Source organism: Barbus barbus (genome assembly GCF_936440315.1).
Source record: "Barbus barbus genome assembly, chromosome: 44".
Lineage (NCBI taxonomy): Eukaryota > Metazoa > Chordata > Actinopteri > Cypriniformes > Cyprinidae > Barbus > Barbus barbus.
The window spans coordinates 9,235,020-9,260,207 of NC_136722.1; the positions used below are offsets into that span (position 1 = coordinate 9,235,020).

The 25,188-nt window shown below is 37.2% G+C and overlaps 1 protein-coding gene across 1 annotated transcript in view; it reads left to right on the top strand.

The window, feature by feature from the left end:
- LOC306863270 (rab effector MyRIP-like) overlaps positions 1–22,712 on the top strand; it is a gene marked incomplete at its 3' end in the record, with an annotated part of 208,655 nt that extends 185,943 nt beyond the window's left edge. Inside the window, exons 5-15 of the mRNA XM_079406513.1 lie at positions 1,193–1,273; positions 2,511–2,608; positions 2,893–2,973; positions 4,305–4,484; positions 6,850–7,039; positions 7,468–8,111; positions 9,039–10,112; positions 20,845–21,030; positions 22,155–22,316; positions 22,421–22,516; positions 22,617–22,712. Coding sequence (XP_079262639.1) covers positions 1,193–1,273; positions 2,511–2,608; positions 2,893–2,973; positions 4,305–4,484; positions 6,850–7,039; positions 7,468–8,111; positions 9,039–10,112; positions 20,845–21,030; positions 22,155–22,316; positions 22,421–22,516; positions 22,617–22,712 — 2,888 coding nt within the window. The remainder of the gene's footprint in view (positions 1–1,192; positions 1,274–2,510; positions 2,609–2,892; positions 2,974–4,304; positions 4,485–6,849; positions 7,040–7,467; positions 8,112–9,038; positions 10,113–20,844; positions 21,031–22,154; positions 22,317–22,420; positions 22,517–22,616) is intronic.
- Between the last annotated feature and the right edge of the window lie 2,476 nt (positions 22,713–25,188).

A 25,188-nucleotide genomic window follows, 5' to 3' on the forward strand; every position in this document is an offset into this window, starting at 1 on the left:
CCTGTAATTTCCTAAATTAACTAATTTGAATTATTAGGGTTTCTAAATTGAAAGCTATTTCATAGGCCTGCTGTGTGAGTGAGAGACCTTAAGCTACGAGCCAATTTGATCTGCTTTGCTGTGGATCTGTTGCACACAGCTATATGAATGTTTTGTAAGATTTTTTTTACCCATATCTGTTTTTTAAACCAATAAAAAAAACAATATATATATATATATATATGTTTTTTTTTTATTTTTTATTTATTTTTTATTTTTTTTATTATTTTAGAATAGAATAGAATAGAATAGAAAGTATTTCTTTAAAATTCCAAAACAGCCATTTCTTATCATGTTGTTTTATTATGGTTATTTTATTTTACACAATATAAAAAATAATAAAATAAACTTTCTAATGGTAATTACTCTCTAGTCATGCAGTAAATATGACAATCTATGCATGCGTAATGTTATCTGTTATTTGCTGTGCTCTATCTCTATCTGATACATTACATATGACACCTGTGTTCTGTCTCTGTATTTCATTGGCCTTGCGTGGGGCGGTTTCAGGTCAGATAGAATGTGCAGTGGTCTCTTTCTCTATGCTGTTGTCATGGTGATACTGAGCTAGCACTCTCTCGAGGTCAGCTGAAAGAAAGTGAAAAGGTAACCATCTGGTCAGGTAGACACAATCACGTGTATGCCTACTTAACTGTATCGTCTCTCGCTTGTCTCTCTCAGCTAACATAGCAGTTTTGACCCTCACCTGATCTGTGCCACATTGTGTTTAGTCACACAGACTAGAGGGTTCCTACATTATTTTATTTTATTTTTATTTTAGTAAGTGTACTGTATGTTTGCAGTTGAATGAGTCATTGGGTTTGCTTAGCTGTAATTTGCGAACAAAACTGTCTTTAGAAGTCAACTTTATTTGACAAAAGTTTCCTTGAGGATTCATATATTATAGGATACATTTTATTTTTGTATTTTGTGCTCATTTAGCTTGATTAGCTTGTGTGTGTTTTGAGTATGTAGCTAAATTTTATTCCTCACATTTCCAGTTTCTCTGAAAATTTCTCATCAGTTTTGTCAACCAAAATTATGTTACGTTTAAGTTATAATTAAACATATAACCAGACATGTCCAACAAACACAATTTTGTCTGGAATGTTTTGATTCCTTTGATTTATGTCTGTCTCTCTTGTTTTTTTAGAGGTGAGTGCTCATGAAGGCAGTAATGATAATGGCAGTGTTTGTGATGGCAGTGACTCCACGCTCTACAGGCAGAGTGAAGGTAACATTAAAAATCAATATACTTCTGCTGTCTAAACATGTGTTTTCACATTTCAGACCCATAAAATATCTTTAATCTCCCAGGTTCTCAAACCCACACCAGCATAAAGCTTTCATTACCTTGATTTAGGCCTTAATCTCCGTATTCCTGTGTTAATATATTGAGATTTTTTATTTTTTTTTTTATTTTACAGCCATAAATAATGAAATTATTGTCAAAAATGGGCAATTGAGACTTGGTCATTTCTATATCTTATTTACCTGATAGGTGAGTCATCACATTTACACTACTGTTCAAAAGTTTGGGGTTAGTAAGATTCTTTAATATTTTTATTATAATAATATCTCTTATGATCGCCGAGGCTGCATTAATTTGATTAAAAATACAGTAAAAGCAGTAAATTAAATGATGAAATATTAAGATAAACATATATTTAAAAACATTTTATTTCTGTGATGGCAAAGCTTAATTGTCAGCAGCCATTACTCCAGTCTTCAGTGTCATATGATCCTTCAGAAATCATTCTAATATTGCTGATTAAGAAATATTTGTTATTGTTATTAATGTTGAAATCAGTTGTGCAGCTTAATATTTTTGTAGAATAATGATACATGTTTTTCCGAGATGTTTTGTTAAATGGAAAGTTCTAAAAGGACAACATTTATTTGAAATATAAATATTTTGTAACATTTAAATGTATTTACTGTCACTTTTGATCAACTTATCCTTGCTGAATAAAAATATTATTCCTTTCAAAAAAAAAAGTTACTGACCCCAAACTCGTGAACAATATAGTACAAGGTAATTAATCTACATGAACCCCAAAAGCCTGTCTGTAACTGCAGATTTACTTCATATAAACTGTTTGTGTGCCTTTCAATGCGCATAGAACTTGCATCAGGCCTGACAACAGAAGACTTTTTTTAAACGCTCCCCTTAATAACTCTAAATTAAACCTCCTTCTCTACAGATAGAGACACACAGAGAAATTTGGCAATATGTCCTGTGTTATACTGAGTTACCTGTTGGCATGAGGAACAAGGGCTCTTGAGTGTTGGTCAATTGCTGTAATCACTGCTGCACTTGAACAGTACATGCATTACTATGAAGATTAACACTTGACCCACACAAACACAAAACACACACACATACACAGAGAAAACAGCTTTCACTGTGCATCTAGTTTTATAGACAGATAAACAGATAAAGAGTTGTAACTGTGTATGTGTGCATACAGGTCACAGCATGGCAGACACGCTCACCGTTGCTCTACGTGTGGCAGAAGAGGCGATAGAGGAAGCCATCGCTAAAGCTGAGAGCTACAGAGACAGTCTGGTTAGAGACTCCTCTTTATATATCATCCATCCAACCATTAGTTCATCCTCCATCCACCCATCTAAATATCCACTTATCCATCAGGCTTTCATGCTTACATCCATCTGTTCTTCTGAGCACCCATATAAGGCTCCTGCATACATATATCACTTTATTTTGCAGATTTTAAATGACGTTGACTCATCCATCTCTCAGTTTCGAGCATTACTCATCTTCCCTGAATATATAACCGCAGTTGCACTTTTCTCTCTCATGGCTGCCTCTCTTTCTTTTTTATATGACAGGAGAAACAGAATGAGGCTCGCTATTTGCATGACCACAAGGAAGAACTTATAGAGGAACTTGCCACAACAATTGTTCAAAAAGTAAGAGCTGTTTTGTTACAGAGAGAAATACATTGTAATGTAACTGTGCAGTAACTGTGACTGAATCCCAATTCACATAAATTGATAGCTTGATAGCTTAATAGCTTGACACTAAAAGATGAGAGAAAATTATGTTCAGGTCAAAATTCACCAATAATAATAATAATAATAATAACAAGAACATATATACATTTCAAACATGTCAGGGTCAGTAAGTTTTCTTTTTTATTGATTTAATACTTTATACTGCAAGGACACATTACACTGATCAAAAGTAACAGCAAAGACATTACCAGTATAACTCTACAAAAGATTTGTACTTGCTTTTCTTTTCAAAGGAAACATGAAAAATGTATCAAAGTTTCCACACAAAAAAAAAACATTTTCAACATTAAAGAAATGCAAATCAGAATATTCAAATGATTTCTCAAGGATCATGTGAAACTGAAGACTGAAGTAATAAATAAAAAAAATCAGCTTTTAAAATATATTATAATAGAAAAACTTTATTTTAAAATTCTTATAATATTTACAGTATTTCTCTCTGCGGTATATTTTTATCAAATAAAGATTTTGAAATCTCTTACTGACCCTAAACTTTTTAACAGTAGTACATGTGACCATGATTTATTAAGAATTATAAAGAAATAAGAAAATAAGAAGAAAATTAGGGTTATATTAATGTTAAGTTAATAATGTGTAATACAGTGATGTTTTTATATATAGGCAATACAAACATACTACCATGATTGCAATTTAAATAATGTATATCTTTGGTTTTCTTTATATTTCAGTAATGAGAATACCATTTGGCATTGTAAAACTGCAAAAAAAAATATATATATACATCTTAATGGAATTAAAAATAGGCTTTATTTCCAGAAAGTAAAATATAATTTCCAATTCATTCTTATTGTGGTGAAATATGTACTGGTTATGTTCTTGGCTGAAGATTCACTCATGTAATTCTTAGGTAATGAGAATTATTTAGTGAGTAATTTGCTTATGAGTTCATACATTTCAATATCCTGAGGCAGTATAACTCAAAGTCCTTGACACATCAACTTTATCTTGTCACAAGCTCCACTGTAGCATAAAAAAATGAAGATGAAAATGAACACGAAAGCTTTGATAATCCATCTGTAGACATTTGGCATGCTATTTTCAATGCACAATGGTATGGTTTGAGACACACTAGTTATAATCTTGCATACTACACCATATAGTTTGTATATGTTGTGAATATGATGTAGTTGTGAATCAGGATGCAACTCTTACCCACTCTTACCCAGCTGTCTGTGTTTCTTCTTTTTCCATGTATTCCTCTCTAGATCATTCAGAGGGGAAAACGGTCTGAGATTCAGGCTGAGTATGAGTTTGTATGGCCTCAGAGTAGTGAGCTTTCTTCCCCTACCTCAACACAAAACACACACACAACGCAGCATTCACACTCCTCCTCTCAGCACGGCGCAGTAGCACAGACCGACAGTACCAGCTCCTATCCGCTGTGGGTAAGAGCATGTTAAAGCTACCTTAACATGCACCTAAAATACAATATTTATGTGTTTTTCAGTGCTTATTTCATATTCCTGACCTCATCTGTAACATATATACACAATATCTTCTGCTGCAGCATGCATAATCAATAGTTTTAAAAATAATGCTGGAATCTATGAAAAGCAATGGCTGTACTAACAAGAGAGAAGAATACTGATAAAAGCTTATTTGTCTATAATTACACACATTTTAGTGATATTCAATGTAGCTGCTGTATATAAGAAATTCCAATGTGAAATCACAGTAAGTCAGTAAGGTGTATATGCAAGTCTCTATCACCCTCTACTGGTGAAACTCATTTAATGCAACCTTGCATGGTTTCTGCTACAAACTTTTAACTACAACCAAATGCAAATTGTGCATAAAAGAACAGTTCGTGCAGAAAACTGTCAGACGTGTAAATTATAACATAATGATTATTACATAATTTTTGAGTAACTCGTACACTATTGTAAACTTCTATAGGGTCATTTGTGTAAAATCAACCAAATTTCAGAAACTTCCCTGGCAAATAAAAAATATTTTCATTTTAAGAGGAATGTCTGAAGAACAAATAATGTTGAAACTAACTGACAGAGTGCCATAAATATTATTTTTCCCAAGTTTGCATGCCTATAACTCAAGAAGTATTAAAGATATCATAGTATGATTTTAGATTCTAGTTCTTAATAAACTTTTCTTTTGGAATCTTCATTTTCAAGGCCCTACATCATTCAGTCCCAAAGATAGGAGGGTTTCAATCAGGCTTCATATTGTTGAATATTAGCTACCCATTTTCAGTGCTTGAAAACCAAATGTTAGTCACTTTGTAGACAGCTGATTAGGTAACAAGGTAAAAATAAGTTATACATGTATGTGTGTGTATATATGAGCAATATCACACGAGTAGAAGTGCGATATACAGCCATATCGCACGTCTACTCGTGTGATATTGCTCATATTTAGCATGTAGTTAGCATGTTGCTAATCATGTTTCTAGCATGGTTGGCATGTAATAACCACAATTAGCATGAAGTTAGCATGTTGCTAATCATGTTCTTAGCATTTTACTAGCATAATTCTGGCATGTTGTATGTATATTATTAAGAACTAGAATCTAACATTATATTGTGATATCTTTAAGACTACTTAATATACACGCAAACTTTGGAAAAAGACTATTTATGGCACTCGGACAGTTATTTTCAATGCAGTTGTTTTGAAAGAAGGAAACAAGATTAATTTCTAGTTTCAACATTATTTGTTCTTCAGACATTCCTTTTTAAAAGAAAAGAAGTATCATATTTTTGCAAATTGATCCACATTTGGTTTTGACCACTAAAAATGTGTACAATTTAACGATTTACTCCTGGAGCCATATTCAAAATTCCAATCTCTGGAACTGAACAATATAGGACCTTAAAAATTAAGACATTAAAAGTAAAGTTTGTTAAGACCCAAAATCTAAAAACATTAAGATATCTTTAATGCTTGTTGAGTTACAAGCCTGCAAACTTTGGAGAAAGAATTTGAAATGTGCTCTTTCCCCATTAGCACATAGTGCAACAAAGATTGCTAAAGTCAACAGATTTTACTAATAGACCTACCAATCTCTGTGTAAAAGTAATGATGCTGCCATCTTTCTGAAGTAATTTTTACCCCCTGTAATTTGGCTCTGAATCGCAGGTGAAAATTGCCATTTTGGCCCTCCTCGACAAAAAAGCGGGTTACTCAGTAAATATTCATCAATGACATTTAATATTTTGGCTTTCATCACTAAACATGTTTATCTTTCTTCAGAAAAAATATTAGCAAAATCTCAAATTTAAGCCGGGGACCTCTGGTTGAGTTGACACGGAATGACCCTATAATTAACTATCTGCCTACACAAAGACATTGACTGAATTGTTTGTAAATGAGATACCTGTATATTTCCATGTATATTATTTATTAAAAATAATAAGAAAAACAGTAAGAAACAGTAAGAAACAACAAACAGTGTCTATTATTATCAATGTTGAAAACATTTGTGCTGCTTAATATTTTTGTGTAAACCATATATTTTTTTTCAGGATTGTATGACAAATAGAAAGTTAAAAAGAACAACATTTCTGAAATATCAAAAAATAAATAAATAAATAAAGTAACATTATAAATGTCTATATCAAATGTCAATTTATTGCATCCTTGCTCAATAAAAGAACAGATTTTTTTCTTACAATAACGTATATAGTAATAATATATAATAAATTATTTTAGATTTTTTAAATTATTGGTTCCCAGTTTCAATCATTTTAAATGACTAATGTTGTGCATGTGGGTTGGTGGACATGTGTTTAGAATTCAAGATCAGCATTCTCTTTGACAAGTGACGATTCTCCAGTGATGGGCCCTGAGGTGGGCATGGCCCCAGGGGTCCCGGACAGTGCTGAAGTAGAGACAGCTTTCCAGAACTGCTCTTCACTCAGGAGGGAGTCCAGAGCATCATCACTTCCTGGGTGGAAGAGTGTTGACCGCCTGGACAACTCTAGTAAGAATACACATACACACACACACACACACACACACACACACAGTATTCATCATTAGAACAAAACTTACATATAGAACATGAATAAACCTTGATTTATTTGCGAGATGGAAGATTGTTGACCAAAACCTTTTGAGTGAACCATCCTTTTAAAACTGAATTTTGACTGGGTGCAAATTAAGTCTATAAAAGTGGCATGTTAAATTCTGTTTTGAGTGTCAATTAAGCATAATTGCAAAATTAATTTCACATCTGGTTGATATTTAAAAAATACACACCTAGAACTACTACTCAACTCGAAAATGACAACTAGAAAATGATCCCCACATAGAAATTGGCTTTTTCTCATTTTTTGGTTGTATATGTGGTACACACACACACACATCCTCTATATTTGTCCGTCCAGGTGTCTGTATCTCTCTCCACAGGTGCGTCTTCAGTCCTTCAATCCCCTGATGGTAACTGGATCGCCCTGCAGAGCTCCCAGCATTCCCGGCCCAGTCTGCTGACCAAGCGCAAGAGTCTTGTTTTCAGCGTGCTGGAGAAAGAATCAGGCATTGTGTCCGCGTATGACGAGATGGGCTCTGATTCAGATCCAGAGGACCAGGGGGGCTGGGGGGCTGCCCTGTTACAGTTTCGCAGACGTCTCTCCGATGAAACGTACTATACTGACTCTCAACATGACCCTGAATGGACATACACCCAACACCCACCCGTTACCTCACCTTCCTCAGGTCAGTACACCAACACTGAAACTCTGAACTCAGACTCGGAGACGTCTCCTGCCCCGTCCACTCGAGCCCGCAGACCAGCCCATATGACACAGAAGAAGAAAGGGCTGCCTGAAGCTCATCTGTATCCACCCTACAGACATCCTGCAAACAGTGCCGCTTCGCCTCTACTGAGGCCAGAGGTGCTGGATGTGAACCTTAACCCCCATCTGGGAGGGGACAGTAGTGACGGGGAGGAGCAGAGTGAGCAGGTCAAAAGATCACGAAGGCGCAGAAAGAGCAAACGCGAGACATCAGAGCACAGCCGAGCACATAATGCGCTGTACAGCGCTGCTACAGCGGTAAGAAAAACTACAGCCTTCCGGTTGATCAAATAAATCATAAAGAGATTATTTTGGCACATGTAGTGGTTGAGATTTGGACTATGGTATGATAAAGATTTGACATCTTTTCTGCTGCTTGTATATATATATATATATATATATATATATATATATATATATATATATATATATATATATATATATCAAAGCTCAACATATGCTTATATTTCAGTTAGGTGTGCAAAACTAGCAGCGAATACCTTAATTATAAGATTTTTTTTTAACCTCACTTAACATGATTATTATATTATTGTTATGTAGCCTAGATTATTATTATCAACTTTAAATATTACAGTAATATTATACAATAGTAATATATTTCCTATATATTTTTTTTGCTCCTCGTGGTTTTTTATGCATTTCTTTAAATTATTGAGCTTTCCTGTTAGTGAAAAACATTTAATACACTTCTCCTTCCAACTGGAGAAATGCTGTCATCTCCTCCTCTGTTTAAAAATGTTACTTATTGACAGATTTTAAATTTGTTTTCATTGTAAATGTACATTTCTATGCAATTCCAATTGGGACAGTAAGGTGAATGTATGTTATTCATTATTTGTCATAATTTTAGATACTAAATAGAAAATGACAATTTTGTCAAGAGCAGCAACGAGTCAGAAATGATAAAATCATTGAGAAAAAAAGTAAGAACTTGTATAGAATTAATTTTGAATTTGAATGTGGTTTATGTTTGACACCAGTAGGTGGCATTGCAGGACAGAGTTGTGCTTTTATTGGCATACAATGTGTGGATATCATTTAACTCCTTTATCTCGGTCATAAAGTTTTTATTTTATATTCTTATTTTTTTTATCATCAATAATATTTCTCTCTCTCTCTCTGCACATCTCAACTGTCTTTCTCTTTAACACATCACATTAACAGGAGAACAGTGCCGTCCTCCTCAACGCCATGATGATGCGCCGTCAACAGAGCCAGGAGAGCCCATTCCCTCTGAATTACCAGACTCCAGACACTGTGACCCCTCCTGACCTTTTGACCTCTGATGCCATGACCCCTGAACCTGACTATCAGAACACAGTGGCTCACAACTCTAGTGCCGCTAGCCCACCAATGCTGAGCCAACCGGGGGCCAGCAAACCAGAGTTCAGCGTTCAGGGCCCTTTGCTCAGGGGCTCCTCTGTTAATGAAACCCTGGAACAGGAACTAAGATCCAAACTCTGTGAGCTGGTTGGCCAAGTCAACGAGAGGGATGTGATATCATCTGATTTTGAGCCAATCAGGGAAGTGGGCAACAAGCAAGAGGACCGAGTAAGGGAGAAAGAAAGTGAGAAACTGAGACCAAAGGAGAGACGTGAGGGCAAACGAGACAAGAGGGAAGGAAAGTCGAAGGACATTGGGAATCCTAGTGAAAGACAAACAGTTAGAGAGATGGACACAAGTGATGCAGTAAGACAGATAAATATAGCAAGAGAAATGAAGAGCGATAGAGAGCGACAGAAAGAAATTGAAAGACAAGTAGAGAGAGAGCAAGAGAGACAAAGAGAGCTGGAAAAACAAATTGAGAAGGACAGAGAAAGACAACGAGAGATCGAGATCCAGGTTGAGAAGAAACAGGAAAGACAGAGAGAAATGGAAATACAGCTGAAACAAGAGCAAGAGAGACAATCAGATATTGAGCGAGAGATAGAAAAGAAAAGGAAAAGCATACGCATGGAAAAGGAGACATTAGAGCCTATAGTGAGTCTGGAATCCAAGGAGGAAGAGAAACAGGAATCCTCAGGTAGAATTTTGGAGCGAAATAAGAGTTTGAAGGAAGACTACAATGAAACAGAGAAGCCCAATGAGGAAAAGTTGAAGAGAATATCACCACAAAGAAGCCACTCAAAGACAGGGTCAGAAAAACAAGAACAACTTGAGACAAAGACAACAAGGTCTTCAACCACATCTCCAGACAGTGCCCCCTGTGGTCTGGAGGAGCCAATGTCTCCATCAGAGGTAAGCACTGGCTTGTTTCACTAAAAGTTCCAACTTCTCCTAGACTTTGCTTTAAACTCTAGTGAACTGCCTAACTAGACTACAAATCAGTACATATTGACAAAACATATTGACAGTTTGAACAACTTGATTCTTTTCAGACTGTTGCTGCACCATGGCCTTAGTTAATCTGAATTTACTGTATAGATATTACTTGTAGTATCTTTTTCAGCAACTTTTTTTTGTAATTATGGAAATGACTAATACTAGTAATTGACCATCACTGAAAAAATGTAATAGACCTGGCAAATACAAATCAAATAGTAATGTGTTGTCAGTCAGTCTGCAATTCTGTATTTTTATAGCAATGAAAGGATCCAGATATACTGTACTCCACGACAGACCATTACAAAGACAATTATAAGATATGGCTTTATTAATTTCAGAGGTGAAATCAAGGTGTTAAAGCATAAAAATGGAACAATAAGGTTTATGCAGCGGATCTGTATCTGTTTTTCTATCTGTAGCAATTTGTTTATTATTTATATCTGTAGCTGTGTCTCAATTCAGAGGTTGCATCCTTCAAAGGCGGCATTCGGCCAATTCAAATGCTCCTTCAAATGCAGCCTTGAAATGCACCCTTTGTTTCCCAGGCCTTGAAGCATATAACTGATGGAACATTCGCAGCCCAGACTAAAAATCATTGCAAGTTGGTGACAATAAGATTTTTTTGAGAGAGAATGCCAGATTACATTTTTAAATGCAAGTAAATAGTTATACCAGTATTATACCAATATTGGGTTTCAACATAGTGGAGTATCTTATGACACAAAACTCTTGAAATTGGTTTAAATGATGATTTTGTTGAAGTTGTGATTTTATAGATAGTTTATACATTTTATTACACACATAAATGAACCAAGGTGAACATATTTAGACAGGTTGTGAAACCTGTTGTTTTCAGACAAATGACTATCTTTTAAACATGTGCAAAAGTTACTGATGCTCGTCAGTGGCAGCTGTCACAGTTGCTAGATGTCAAGCGCAATCGTCTGTAGAATACAGAATTGCCTCCTTCTTCCCGACCTTCGAACGTTGTTACATTGGTGCCGAAACCCGGGAGGAAGGAGGGACACACTGTGAGAGAGCCCTCGCTGCTGAGGGGGATCGCGGTGCTGAGGAGATCGGGCAGCAGGGAGTAGCGGGGGCGGCCGCTGGCTGTCCGAGGCGGCGGTGGTGCTGGAGCGATGGAACAACAGGTGGGACGGAAGGCTCGCTGCCGTGCTCCTGGGTCGAGGAGGGGGGCTGCCGTCCGAGAGGGAGCAGAGGAGTCGGCGCCATTCGCCATGTGGCCGTAGCCTGCTGCCATCCGCCATGTTGGGGAGGAGCAGGGAGTGGGGGACTCGCTGCCGGCTGCCCTCGACCGGAGGAGCCATCGCCGTCCGCCAGGAGGCGGAGCGTCGAGCCGTCCACCAAAGAGGTCCAGTACCATCGCATGGCACCGCGAGTGAGAGCCTCTCAGCTGGTTGAGGACCAACCAGCAGTGTGTCCGTGGAGTTAATGATAATGAGCGACACTTGCGACACTCACCGGTCTCGAGTCCCATGGTGGAGCTCCCGAAGGATAAAAGGAGGAGTGACGACAGTGGAAGACGAGAGAGGACCAGGCCTGGATTTTATTTTGTGTTTTGTGTGCGGCAGTCGTCCGTGAGGGGCTGCCGCTGTACTTTTATGTTTGTTTATTTTGATTATTAAATGTGTGAATGTTTGCCGGTTCCCGCTTCCTTCTTCCCGACCTACGAACTTTGTTACAATGACATTTCTTAATTTTTATTAAACCATAAAATTTTTAAAAATAAGGGTTTCCTTTTATTTAACACTTAGTTTTAAAATTTTAAATAAAAGAAAAAGTATTTTTTTTTATTTGTTATATTTCTATATTCTTTATTTTTATTTTTTTAAGAGGAACTATGTTTAAAGATTTGTCAATTCAATTCAAGTTTATTTGTATAGCGCTTTTTACTATATAAATCTTTGCAAAGCAGCTCTACAGGAATTGAAGTTTCCACAATATATTTATATATTGCAGAACCTTAATATGTTTGACTTATGGCAAAATAATTCTGTATGTTGTCTGAGCATTGGCATCCTCTGAGGTCCTCTGAGGGGTTGGCATTATCTTTTCTCAGGTGTTCGGTCATCTCAGATCATTTAAAGGTGCCATAGAATGCATTGATACAGTATTTTAAATTGTTCTCTGATATCTACACAGAAGGTATGTGGCTTAGGTAAGGGAAAAAAATCTCCAGAAACGATTTTACATGTGCATTTACAACCCTAGGATTTCTCCCTAGAATGAAACGGTCTGTTATTGGCTTATTTGGCAGGGTCATGAATAATAATGAGCTCTGCTCTGATTGGCTGTTTCACAGTACGGCTCATCAGCAAGAAGGAAGCACAGGGAGGAAAATATATATTTAAATACTTTCTCTCGCAGCTATATCGTCGGGTAATTATACTGTATATAAAACGCGGGCATCAGGGAGCCGTTATTAATATGCGAGGCATTGAAACTGCTTTTGAACGATCCATCGATAGCGTTATAGTTCACTTTCAAGAGACGCGATCACACAAACTATGTTTACATTATGGAGCAACAGTACTTACCACACATTTCACAAGATCAGATGCTTGTCAGTGGTGCTCAGGATCTGTAAGTCATTCGCCATCATCCTCATCTCTCCTTACTGAGAGTGAAATCTTATGTACTGTCACAGGCTACCGCTAGCAAGGAGCTAACCATGTCCCTTTAGTGGCTCGCGTTATTTGCTTTCTGTGCCTTTCTGAATACAGACACCAACCCATTCCTGCACTTCACACCCCCTGCACGGCCTGGAACATAACATTTATTTTGTTATTTTCGCTGTTGTCCGCGCTTGTTTATGTACAATACCTGCAGAGCTTCTGATGGTTCGGCCGGCTTAGAACAAGTGTGGGTTTATGCAAATGTTGGGGGCGTAGTGATCCCGACTGTTGCGTCACAGTCGGTGTTATGTTCTGATTCGCCTGTTTTTCAGTGGTCTTTTTTAATCACGAGATTTACATATGAAGGAGGAAACTATGGTGTTTGAGGCTCACTGTATGTCATTTCCATGTACAGAACTGTTATTATTTAAATATGCCAGGGTAAAGACAGTTTTTCATTCTATGGCACCTTTAAGGGTTGGATCCAGACTGAAGCTTCTGTCATTCCTAGTTACCACGGGATGTTAATCTCGTGGCAGAAACATAATTAGTGTAGCTGCTGTTCCATCTAAACAAAAATTATTTGTTCAACCCAAGCTAAAGAATAATAATAAATGTACATTTGATCAGATATAACTGCAGTACAAGATTATAAGATGCATTATGTGAATGCTTGGCTAAAGAGATGTGTGTTTAATCTAGATTTAAACAGAGAGTGTGTGTCTAAACCCCGAACGTTATCAGGAAGGCTATTCCAGAGTTTGGGACCCAAATGTGAAAAAGCTCTACCTCCTTTAGTGGACTTTGCTATCCTAGGTACTACCAAAAGTCCAGAGTTTTGCGACCTTAGGGAGCGGGTTGGATTGTAGCGTGGTAGAAGACGAGTTAGGTACGCTGGAGCTAAACCATCTAGGGCCTTATAGGCAAGTAATAATATTTTGTAAATGATACAGAACTGAATAGGTAGCCAGTGCAGAGACTTTAAAATTGGAGTAATATGATCATATTTTCTTGACCTGGTAAGAACTCTAGCCGCTGCATTTTGGACTATCTGTAGCTTGTTTTATTGAAGATGCAGGACAACCACCTAGCAGTGCATTACAATAGTCCAGTCTAGAGGTCATGAATGCATGACCTAGCTTTTCTGCATCAGAAACAGGTAGCATGTTTCGAAGCTTGGCAATGTTTCTAAGATGGAAGAATGCTGTTTTTGTAACATGGGAAATATGATTTTCAAAGGACAAGTTGCTGTCTAATATAACACCCAGATTTTTGACTTTAGAGGACGTAACAGTACATCCGTCTAGTTGCAAATTGTAATCCAAGAGATTCTGTGTACTGTTTTTTGGTCCAATAAGTAATATCTCTGTCTTATCTGAATTTAATAGGAGGAAATTATTGGTCATCCAATCTTTTACATTTTTTACACAATCTATTAGTTTATATAGTTTAGAAGTTTCATCTGGTCTTGTTGAGATATATAGTTGAGTATCATCAGCATAACAATGAAAACTAATTCCGTATTTTCTAATAATATTACCAAGAGGCAACATGTATATCGAAAATAGCAGAGGACCTAGGACAGATCCTTGTGGTACTCCATACTTTACTGGTGATAACTGAGATGACTCCCCATTTAAATGAACAAAGTGGTAGCGATCGGACAGGCAGGATCTAAACCATCTTAAAGCCTGCCCTTGAATACCAGTATAGTTTTGTAATCGATCTATGAGTGTGTCATGGTCTATAGTGTCGAACGCAGCACTAAGATCAAGTAATACTAGCAATGAGATGCAGCCTTGATCTGAAGCAAGTAGTAAGTCATTTGTAATTTTAACAAGTGCAGTTTCTGTACTATGGTGAGGCCTGAAACCTGACTGAAATTCTTCATAGAGATCATTTTTTTGCAAGAAGGAGCACAATTGAGCAGACACAACTTTTTCTAAAATTTTAGACATAAACGGAAGATTTGAAATGGGTCTGTAATTTAGTAAACTGCACTTTACTAATTTGCCAGTTCATTAGAATCTAGTTGTGGTTTCTTAATAAGAGGCTTAATAACCGCCAGCTTGAATGGTTTTGGGACGTGACCTAAAGATAACGATGAGTTAATAATATTGAGAAGAGGGTCTTTGAAATGGGTCTGTAATTTAGTAAACTGCACTTTACTAATTTGCCAGTTCATTAGAATCTAGTTGTGGTTTCTTAATAAGAGGCTTAATAACCGCCAGCTTGAATGGTTTTGGGACGTGACCTAAAGATAACGATGAGTTAATAATATTGAGAAGAGGTCTGCTACAGGTAACAACTCTTTCATTAGTTTAGTGGGTACAGGATCTAATAAACACGTTGTTGGTTTAGATGCACTGATAAGTTTATTTAGCTCTTCCTGTCCTAAAGTTGTAAAGCACTGCAGTTTTTCTTTGGGTGCGATGAATGAAGCTGAAATACTAGACGCAGTAGAATCTACATTTGATATTGTATTTCTGATGTCATCTATTTTATCAGTAAAGAAATTCGTAAAGTCATTACTATTAAACTGTGAGGGAATATTTAGATCGGGTGGCGTGTGTTTATTTGTTAATCTAGCCACTGTGCACTGTGCTCTACCCTGGCAGCTTTTAGAGCCTGTCTATAGCTGGACATACTGTTTTTCCACGCAATTCTAAAAACTTCTAAGTTAGTTTTTCTCCATTTGCGCTCAAGCTTATGAGTTTCTTTCTTGAGAGAATGGGTATAATTGTTGTACCATGGCGCAGTACGTTTTTCTCTAACCTTTTTCAATTTGAGGGGGGCAACAGCTTCTAATGTATTAGAGAAGATAGTGCCCATGTTGCTAGTCATTTTGTCTAGTTCATGTGTATTTATGGGTACACAGAGCAGTTGAGATAAATCAGGCAGGTTATTTGTGAATCTGTCTTTGGTGGCTGGAACAATAGTTCTGCCCGGACGATAACACGGAGCCATATAATTAATATCAGTAATACGCAGCATGTACGATACAAGGACATTATCAGTAACATCATCACTTTGAGGTACGATATCTCTATCGGTAAGATCAATTCCATGCGATATAATTAAATCTAGTGTATGATTAAAACGATGTGTGGGCCCGGTGACGTTTTGCTTGACTCCAAAAGAGTTTATTAGGTCAGTAAACGCAAGTCCTAACGCATCATTTGTATTATCAACGTGAATGTTAAAATCTCCGACAATTAGTACTTTATCAACATTAACCAACAGATCTGAGAGGAAATCTGCTAATTCTTTTAAGAAATCTGTATATGGCCCTGGCGGTCTATACACAGTAGCCAGAGCAAGAGATAAGAGAGATTTCTTTTGCATATCTAACAGTGTAACATTAAGCAGAAGTATTTCGAATGAGTTAAACCTCCTGTATCCTGTTCTCTGAGTAACATTGAGAATATCACTATATATTGTTGCCACACCTCCACCACGACCAGTCTGACGGGGCTCATGTTTATAACAGTAGCTTGGTGGAGTAGACTCATTTAGACCGAAATATTCATTTGGTTTCAGCCAGGTTTCAGTCAGGCAGAGTACATCCAAATTATTATCTGTGATCATTTCATTTACAATAACTGCTTTTAACACACCTGCTCCCCATTCACACCTGAGACCTTGTAACACTAACGAGTCACATGACACCGGGGAGAGAAAATAACTAATTGGGCCCAATTTGGACATTTTCACTTAGGGGTGTACTCACTTTTGTGTCCGGCGGTTTAGACATTAATGGCTGTGTGTTGAGTTATTTTGAAGGGACAGCAAATTTACACTGTTATACAAGCTGTACACTCACTACTTTACATTGTAGCAAAGTGTCATTTCTTCAGTGTTGTCATATGAAAAGATATAATAATATATTTACAAAAATGTAAGGGGTGTACTCACTTCTGTGAGATACTATATATATAATTTCTTTTTTTTTTTCTGTCATACACTATGGGAGAGGTGAAAAAAGCAATTTTTTCTTAAGATGTGCTTTTATCCATTGTACCCTATCATTTAAATATACTGTAAAATGGTACAATTGTATGGTTTTATTAAAAAAAAAACAGGGTATTATCATTTTATGCAAACAGGATTGTGGTACAGGCAACGGTATATTTGTAAGAGCATATAGTCGGTTCACTGCGGTTTGGAATAGAGTCCCAGTTCACTCTCTGATGTGAATGTCTAGTGATATTATGCATCCAACTTTCCTTTATCCAATCTAAAATATTAACTGCACTCAGATGTTAAGCTGAGACGTAATGTCATTACAAAAGTGGGATGAGTTTGTGGATCAATATCCTTCGTTGATCCTAAATCTACATTCCTGTCTACCAATTTCAACCCTACACCTAAAACCAGAGGCTAGAGATTGGTTGAATGTGGTTCCAGGGATATCAAAGGATATTGATGTCCTACTTGTGTAAATTATGTGGTGTCTTATACAAGAAGATGCCTGCTCCTCTATTTCCTTCCGGCACTCTTTCAGACCCTCAAACTTGCATTTATTTTACTGATCGAACTCAGAATGAAGATCTTGGTGATGAGAAGCCATGATCAAGAGCACACAGAAAAACACATCTGATGAAAGCTCAATTCCGTGTTGCCACTTCAGACTTGTTTGTGCATGAGGCAATGTGTGACGCATGAACCAGTCTGCAGAAATGAATATAGAACCTCTCTAGATGTTTTGAGAACATCTGTAGGATGCCGACAAGGGAATGCACACAATAAGAGCAGCACTGTCTTCCTCTATGGATCCTCTTCACCTTGCATCTGGTCCTGTCTTTTCATTTCCAGCTGGCTTCTTGTCCATTATATTAAAGGAATAGTTAAACCAAAAATGTTATTTCATCATATACTGACCCTTGTGTCCTTCCAAACCAATATGATTACATACACAATACACAAAAAAAACGTTGGTGACTGTTATCCATGCTCTTTATGACTTGCTTAAAAATGTGGTTCCATTAGGAAAAAAGATTCTTTTAAGAACTGTTCGCTGAAAATGTTTTTTTTTTTTTTTTTTTGTTTGTTTTTTTAGGAAGAAGAAGAGCACACAACCTTAATTTCTTAATAAAAAATAAAAAAAAAACTTAAAACTTATATCTGACTAATTATGGTCCTTGAGTTCAGCTCACTGATTTAATGATCCAGCTTACCGAAGGGGAATAATGAAAATTTAAAATAACATATGACTTATATTGAATATTGTGCACAAGGTGCATTGACCACATTTTGAAACAGTTGTGGTGTATTTGCATCCTTTTGGAAGTGCAGAACAGCATCCAGTACAATCCTCTGGGCTTCTAATGTGTTCCATGAAAAAAAAGAAAGTCATACAGGTTTGGAATGGCATGAGGTAAGTGATGACAGAATTTTCATTTTGGGGTGAACTATCCCTTTAATTGTTTGTCTTTAATTTCTTGTATCTTTCTTTCCACTACCTTTTCTGTATGTTTCTATCTTTTCCTCTCATGTGTCTTTATGTCCGATCTCTCTCTTTGTGTCTGTTTCTCTCTTTCTTTCCACCCCTTCCTGTTGGTTCGGGAGGGTCTGAGTGACCGTGCCCTACAGCAGAGGCTTCAGTTACTCACCTCTCTCTTACAGCAGGTGAGATACATCATGATGAGAAGACGCAGTAGAGCTGGACAGATGCCTCCTGAATCATGTAGTCCATTCATACTCTGGCCTCAGAACCTGCTCATATCATTGTAGAGTCTGTTAGAGTCAGACACAATGGAGGAAAATCTTCCAGATTTCTCTTACTGGTGGTGATATTGAGAGCAGAACATGATGTTGTTTAAAATAACTGTTTTATAATTTAATATATTTTAAAATGTAATTTATTCCTGTGATGGCTGAGTTTTCAGCAGTCATTACTCTTGTTTTCAGTGTCACATGATCCTTCAGAAATCATTCTAATATGCTAATTATCTCAATAAACATTTCTTCTTATTATCACTGTTAAAATCAATTGTGCTGCTTAATATTGAAATGAAAGCCTTGATACTTTTTCAGAATTCTTTGATGAATGTAAAGTTTGAAAGAACAGCATTTATTTCAAATGATTTGTAACATTGTCTGTCATTTTTGATCATCATCGTTTGATCATCATGTGTTACTGACCCCAAACTTGAATGGAAGCATATATTCGCATATTTGTTTTCAAACCTGTTACGTACTTATGAGACATGTCTAAATATTATGTATAACCTTGAATTATATGATTGTCCAACAATAAGAATTAAACATCAAAATTTCTATAAACATATTCATGAATTTATAGGTAAAGCTTGTAATAAAATAAAACATGGTAGAATGGGAATCATAATATGAATGCTGATTTAATTCAAATTAAGATGTCACTCAGTAAATGGGATGACGCTGGCTTAAGGTTTGTAAATGTATGGAATATGTTATATTTTGGTTAACTTAAGCAACTAGATTCAGTGGTGTCACAATTTTATAATTTTTTCATTATGCAGTAATAATGTTGATTGAAAATTGTGGGACACAGCTGAATGTTACTTTAAAAATGTAATATTAAAATAATTGAACTTAGATCGTTTACAATATTTAGCAATTCAGCAACAAATCAAAATTGTTGCATATACTGTAGTATAAGGACACATCCTGCCAAAAACCTGTACAGATTTTTCTCATGCCACAGTTATGTCAATTTTGTGTTACATTATTGTCTTCTCAAAATAGTTGTCTAACATGTCTAAAGAACATGAGATTTGTGTGTATTGCTATAACATTTAGCCTAATAAGACACCAGTTTTCCCTACCAAATTCCCCTTTTAGACAAGCATCAATACATTATAAACGTGCCCTACGTTTTATTCAATTTTAACATTTCAGTATAGTGTGAATGTGGTCTTTGAGTATCTTTAAAATTTCCATTGGGTGTTAGATTTATTCAGCTCTGTACACCTATCTGTTTTCTACATGTTCCCTCACTATACAGGTCCACTTTTACACACACGACCCTTTCAGAGCTCGAGCCACTCATGCTCTGAGGACTGAGTTTGAATCAATTATTTCTGTGATCAAAGCATAAACCAACCCAACCATTAATTGATTCCTCAAGTATTCATTACTGAATCACACTGCTCCGCTCTTTCTTCCTGTCTCTTTCATTCTCACTTTCTCATCTTGAAAAGTCATTTTATCTCATCATATTACCCTCTCGCATGTGTGCTTACTGTCTTACAAACACAAGCACGCACATCAACATGTACGTCTCATATTGATGGCTTAGTACTCTAAATGAACTATGATGCCTGTTACACTTTGAAAAACTTATTGACAAGAACAAATGTACTTCTCATCCACGTCCTTCATATTCTTACGATGACGTGCGCTCTGGTGTTAGAGTGAGAGTTTCTGGCACAAAGTGTCTTGACCCGTTATCTCTTTTAGAAATAGTTCAGTCAAAAATGAATATTCTGTCTTTATTTTATTACCCTCATGTCCTTACAAACCTGGACGCTGTCCATTTTTTCTATGTCCCACTGATAAAGTATATTGTACTAAATATGGGTTTTGAACAACATGAGGGTGATTTAATAATGACAGAGTATTCATTTTCATTTCATTTGTGTATGTTGATGGATGTGTGTTACTCATTTTAAGATAATGTGAGATGTTCAAGCATCTCTCATCCATGTACATTCACTTCACACTCTTCTTCTCCCATAATCTTCTTATTCTATTCATTGATCCAACAGGTTGAGCATGACGAGCAACCCATCCCAGCTTAATTAAGAGTGAGATCTTAGCGACGAGGAAGTTGTGATCTACCCAACATTTCAATTTTTGAAATATTTGTTGTTATTCTTTTATTAATGAATGGTTTTATGAAACAAATGAAATTTGTTTCAAGAGCACCTGATATGCATTTGAATTCCGTCAGTTTTTTTGAATTCCATCTATTTATCAGTGGTTTTCTCATCTGTTTTATGTGTTCTCTCATGTATATGGAGCAGAAGTACTCCGCTGCATCTTTATGCAGCATCACCACGGAGGTTCTGAAGGTTCTGAATGCCACAGAAGAATTACTTGGCGAGGCAGAAGGCAAAGGTCATGAGTCTTCTCCGGCTAGCACACCCATATCCCGGGAAGGCCTAGGCAACAGGAAGCTGGACCAGCACCTCACTAACATGGAGGAAAATGTAAGGATCATTAATAGAAAATGTTAATGTTGTTTTTGATACTTTTTTTTAAATTATAACCATTGAAACTTACTGTACAGATACATATTCTTTTATCTGTACAGTAAGTTTTATAAGCCAAAACAAATTATTAAAATATAATCTGGAAAATATTTTTTATTTAATTTCGCTGTTTTTCTTCCCTGGGAGTACAGGTAAACCTGAATAGAAAGATTTTCAGTTAAATTCATAATAATGTTAAATTAATATTTAAATTCATAAAAAGTATAAATATTGTTACAGAACAGGTACGCTATTTATTATTTTTATTTTATTACATTGTGTATTATTTACATTAGACTATATGATAATAGATTACATATTATTAAATATTTTTTTGGTTTTAATATTTTGGTTTTATAACAATAAGAATTGGAAATATATTTATTCACTGCCGTTCAAAGTTTTGGGATCAATACAATTTTAAATGTTTTTTTTAGAAGTTTTTATGCTCATCAAAGCTGCATTTATTTGATCAAAATTTCAGAAAAAAAACTGCAAAATTGTGAAATATTATTATTATTGTTTAAATAGGCTACAATGGTTTTCTATTTAAAATAATTAATTCCTATGATGCAAAGCTGAATTTTCATCTGCCATTTCAGTCTTTAGTGTCATCTGATCCTTCAGAAATTATTCTAATGTGATGATTTATTATCAGTGTTGGAAACAATTTTTGTTGCTTAATTTATTTATTTATTTTTTTGAACCTGTGATACTTTTTCAGGATTCTTTTGATAAAAAAAGTTTAAAAGAAGCAGCACTTATTCAAAATAGAAATCCTTTGTAACAAGAGACACTACTGTTCAAAAATTTGGGGTCAGTATTTTTATTAATTTTTTTAAGAAATTAATTCCTTTATTTAGCAAGGATGTGTTAAATTTATATATATATATATATAAAATAAAAAAATGTTTAAAAAAAAAAATAAAGTGCATAGAGACTTATATTGTTAAAACACTCCCTGGACCTCACATTGAAAAATCTTGGTGTTAGCATTTGTGTGTCATGCAATTCTCCCTTTTCATCTGAGACATTCTGATGTCTCTCTGATCTAATTTTGTGGTCTTGTGAACTGTGTGCAGGTGTATTTGGCTGCAGGTGCTGTATACAGCCTAGAGGGGGCACTGAGTGACTTAGAAGACTGTGCTCGCAGCATCAGCAGCTCCACCACAGAGACTGAACTGGCCTTCCTGGAAGATCAGGTGGCCACTGCTGCCGCCCAGGTGCAGCAGTCCGAGCTCCAGGTGTGTGCTTGCATGTGACATAATACAGACCGTTCCTAAATATGCCATTGATACAGTATCAAACTATTCAAGTGTAAGTTCAGAAGTTTATCTGTTCTCTGCAGATCTCAGATATTGAGGCAAGAATATCAGCCCTCAAAACTGCAGGTCTAAATGTATCTGCATGCACACGGTTTTCCAAGAACAAATCTAAACCTATGGTGAGTTTCATCAACGTTACACTTTTTGAACTTTAAAGACACATTCAAATTTAGTTAATGGGTTTAGAATATTAGTGATTTAATGTTTTTCCTGCATCAGCCCCAGACGCTGGACTCATCTCGCCATCAGAGGAGAAAGCTGCCTGCTCCTCCTATCAGAAGTCTGTCATCAGGTATGAACACACATAACATTTAATACTCATTCTAAACCTGTTAGACTTACTTTTTTCCATGGAGCATACCTAAAAGCAGTGTAGAATGTCAAGAAGGCTTGTTTTAATAGCAGAGACAGCAAATAAGACAAAAAAAGCACTATAAGAGTGGTCCATAGTACTTGTGAATTAGAATCCATATCTTTTAAAGCCATATATTAGCTTTGTGAGGAACAGACTGCTAAATCTTCTCCTGGCCTTCTGTATTTAGTTTGAATATAGCATGTCAGAACATGTTGTGCCATGTTTCTTGTTCTGAGGTTTTCATGTTTTGTCACTGATGTGAAATCGAATTTAACCTTTAACCTTTTTTTTAATTTCATGTTCATGCTGCGTTCAAGTCCTCCTGGGACGTTCATACTTGTTGACAAGTCGTTATTACGAAGTCGGGTGCATTCAAGTCACTTTGGTCGGAACAAGATGACGATTTAATTTTTCCACATAAAATTCAACGATTTTTTTAAACTCTACATCTACAAAATGATGAGTGAAGAATGTGCATCATTGTGTTTTTTTCTTTTTTTCTGTTTTTATTTAATTTATGAAGGTGATAAACTGAATAATTATATATTCTATTTTAATTATACAATAATATAATTTTTTTATATGTAATTTATATAGTTTTATTGTACATTACAAAAAAATATAATTCTTTTAATTTCAACAACTTTACTGATACAAAATTTTGTTTCCCACTCATAATAATCACTTTGTGGTGGCGTTCATGTGCATTCAACGTAAATACGATGTATCTGACATGACTTGAACGCACCATAAGTAACGTGTGAAAAGCTGAGGCTGCTACACTTATTGAAAACGTCTCAGGTTACTTATGTAACCCTGGTTCCATGATGGGAATGAGACGCTGCGTCAAAACGCTAGGGGAACATCTTCAGCGTGACCACGCTCTGAACCATGTGTGTAATCTATCCAATGAAAGGGCGAGACGTCGTAGGTGGGTGACGTCACCGACCGGGAAGCATAAAAGCACGTGCGGTGGAACCGGCGTTTGCTTCTAGGAATGAAGCAACCACTCACAGGGATGCCGGAAGTATGGCCTCGAGACGCAGCGTCTCATTATCTCCAGGGAACCAGGGTTACATACGTAACCTGAGACGTTCCCTTCCAGGAACTCGAGCTGCGTCGAAACGCTAGGGGAACGAGATGCCCACGCCACCAGACTTCCAAATCCCTGCCCTGTGTGTATCCCTCAGGAGCACGACGAGGGTAAGAGAACGGACGAGCCTGGAGTGGTCTGCAAATCAAGGCCATAGAACCTGACGAAAGTCAGAGGCGTGGACCAACCCGCAGCGTTCCGTCCTTCTCCACAGGGCAGCTCTGTGGACGTATGCATCCAGTGCTCGCACTGGACACATACAATTAAGCTTCTGTTGGTCGGGCTCCCCGAAGGGAGGAGGTTCTGAAGGCCTGCAGCATGACAGGCCGTGGTATAGAAGAGGGGACTTTAGGGACATAACCCGCTCGAGGGTAGAGGAATGCTTTGGCCAGACCGGGCGCAAAGTCGAGATATGAAGGGGCCACTGACAGGGCCTGTAAATCCCCAACTCTCTTAAGAGAAGATATCGCCAAAAGGAAGGTAGTCTTGATAGTAAGCAGATGATCAGAGATCTCCTCAATGGGCTCAAATGGAGGTTTACAGAGAGCTTCTAAAACCACAGCCAGGTCCCATGTAGGGACACGGGATAATACTGGAGGCCTCAGCGCACCGCGGAGGAAACGTGTAACCAGGGGGTGCGTGTAACCACTGTTTGGCCATCAAGAAGGGCGTGGTAGGCCGATAAAGCCACCACGTAAACCTTCAGGGTGGAGTGGGTTACCCCTGCGGAGAAACATGCCTGCAGGAACTCCAGCACTGTACCAATCGGGCAGTTAACTGGGTCAAGGTGGTGGTCTCCGCACCATGAAGTGAAAAGTTTCCACTTCAGGGCGTACAGTTTCCTCATAGAGGGAGCTCTGGATTGGAGGATGGTCTCAGCAACTTCGGTTGAGAGACCGGAAGCTATGAGCTGCGCCCCCTCAGAGGCCACACCCACAGCCTCCACAGCTCCGGGCGGGGGTAAATGATAGTGCCCCCTGCCTGTGAGAGGAGATCTCTCCTGACGGGAATCTCCCATGGAGAGCCATCGAGGAGAGAAATCAGGTCCGAGAACCATACTCAGCCCGGCCAGAATGGCGCTACCAATAGTACACTGACCTCGTCCCGGCGCACTCTCGCCAGAACTCCCAGGACCAGAGCGATCGGGGGAAAGGCGTACAGGTGAAGCCTCGGCCAAGTCTGTACCATAGCATCCAGTTCCAGAGGTGCTGGAGGAACTAGAGAGAACCAGAGGGGACATTGCACTGTCTCCTGAGTCGCAAAGAGGTCCACCTGTGCCTGGCCAAACACTCTCCATATCTGCTTCACCACCTCGGGGTGAAGCATCCATTCCCCATGCCTCA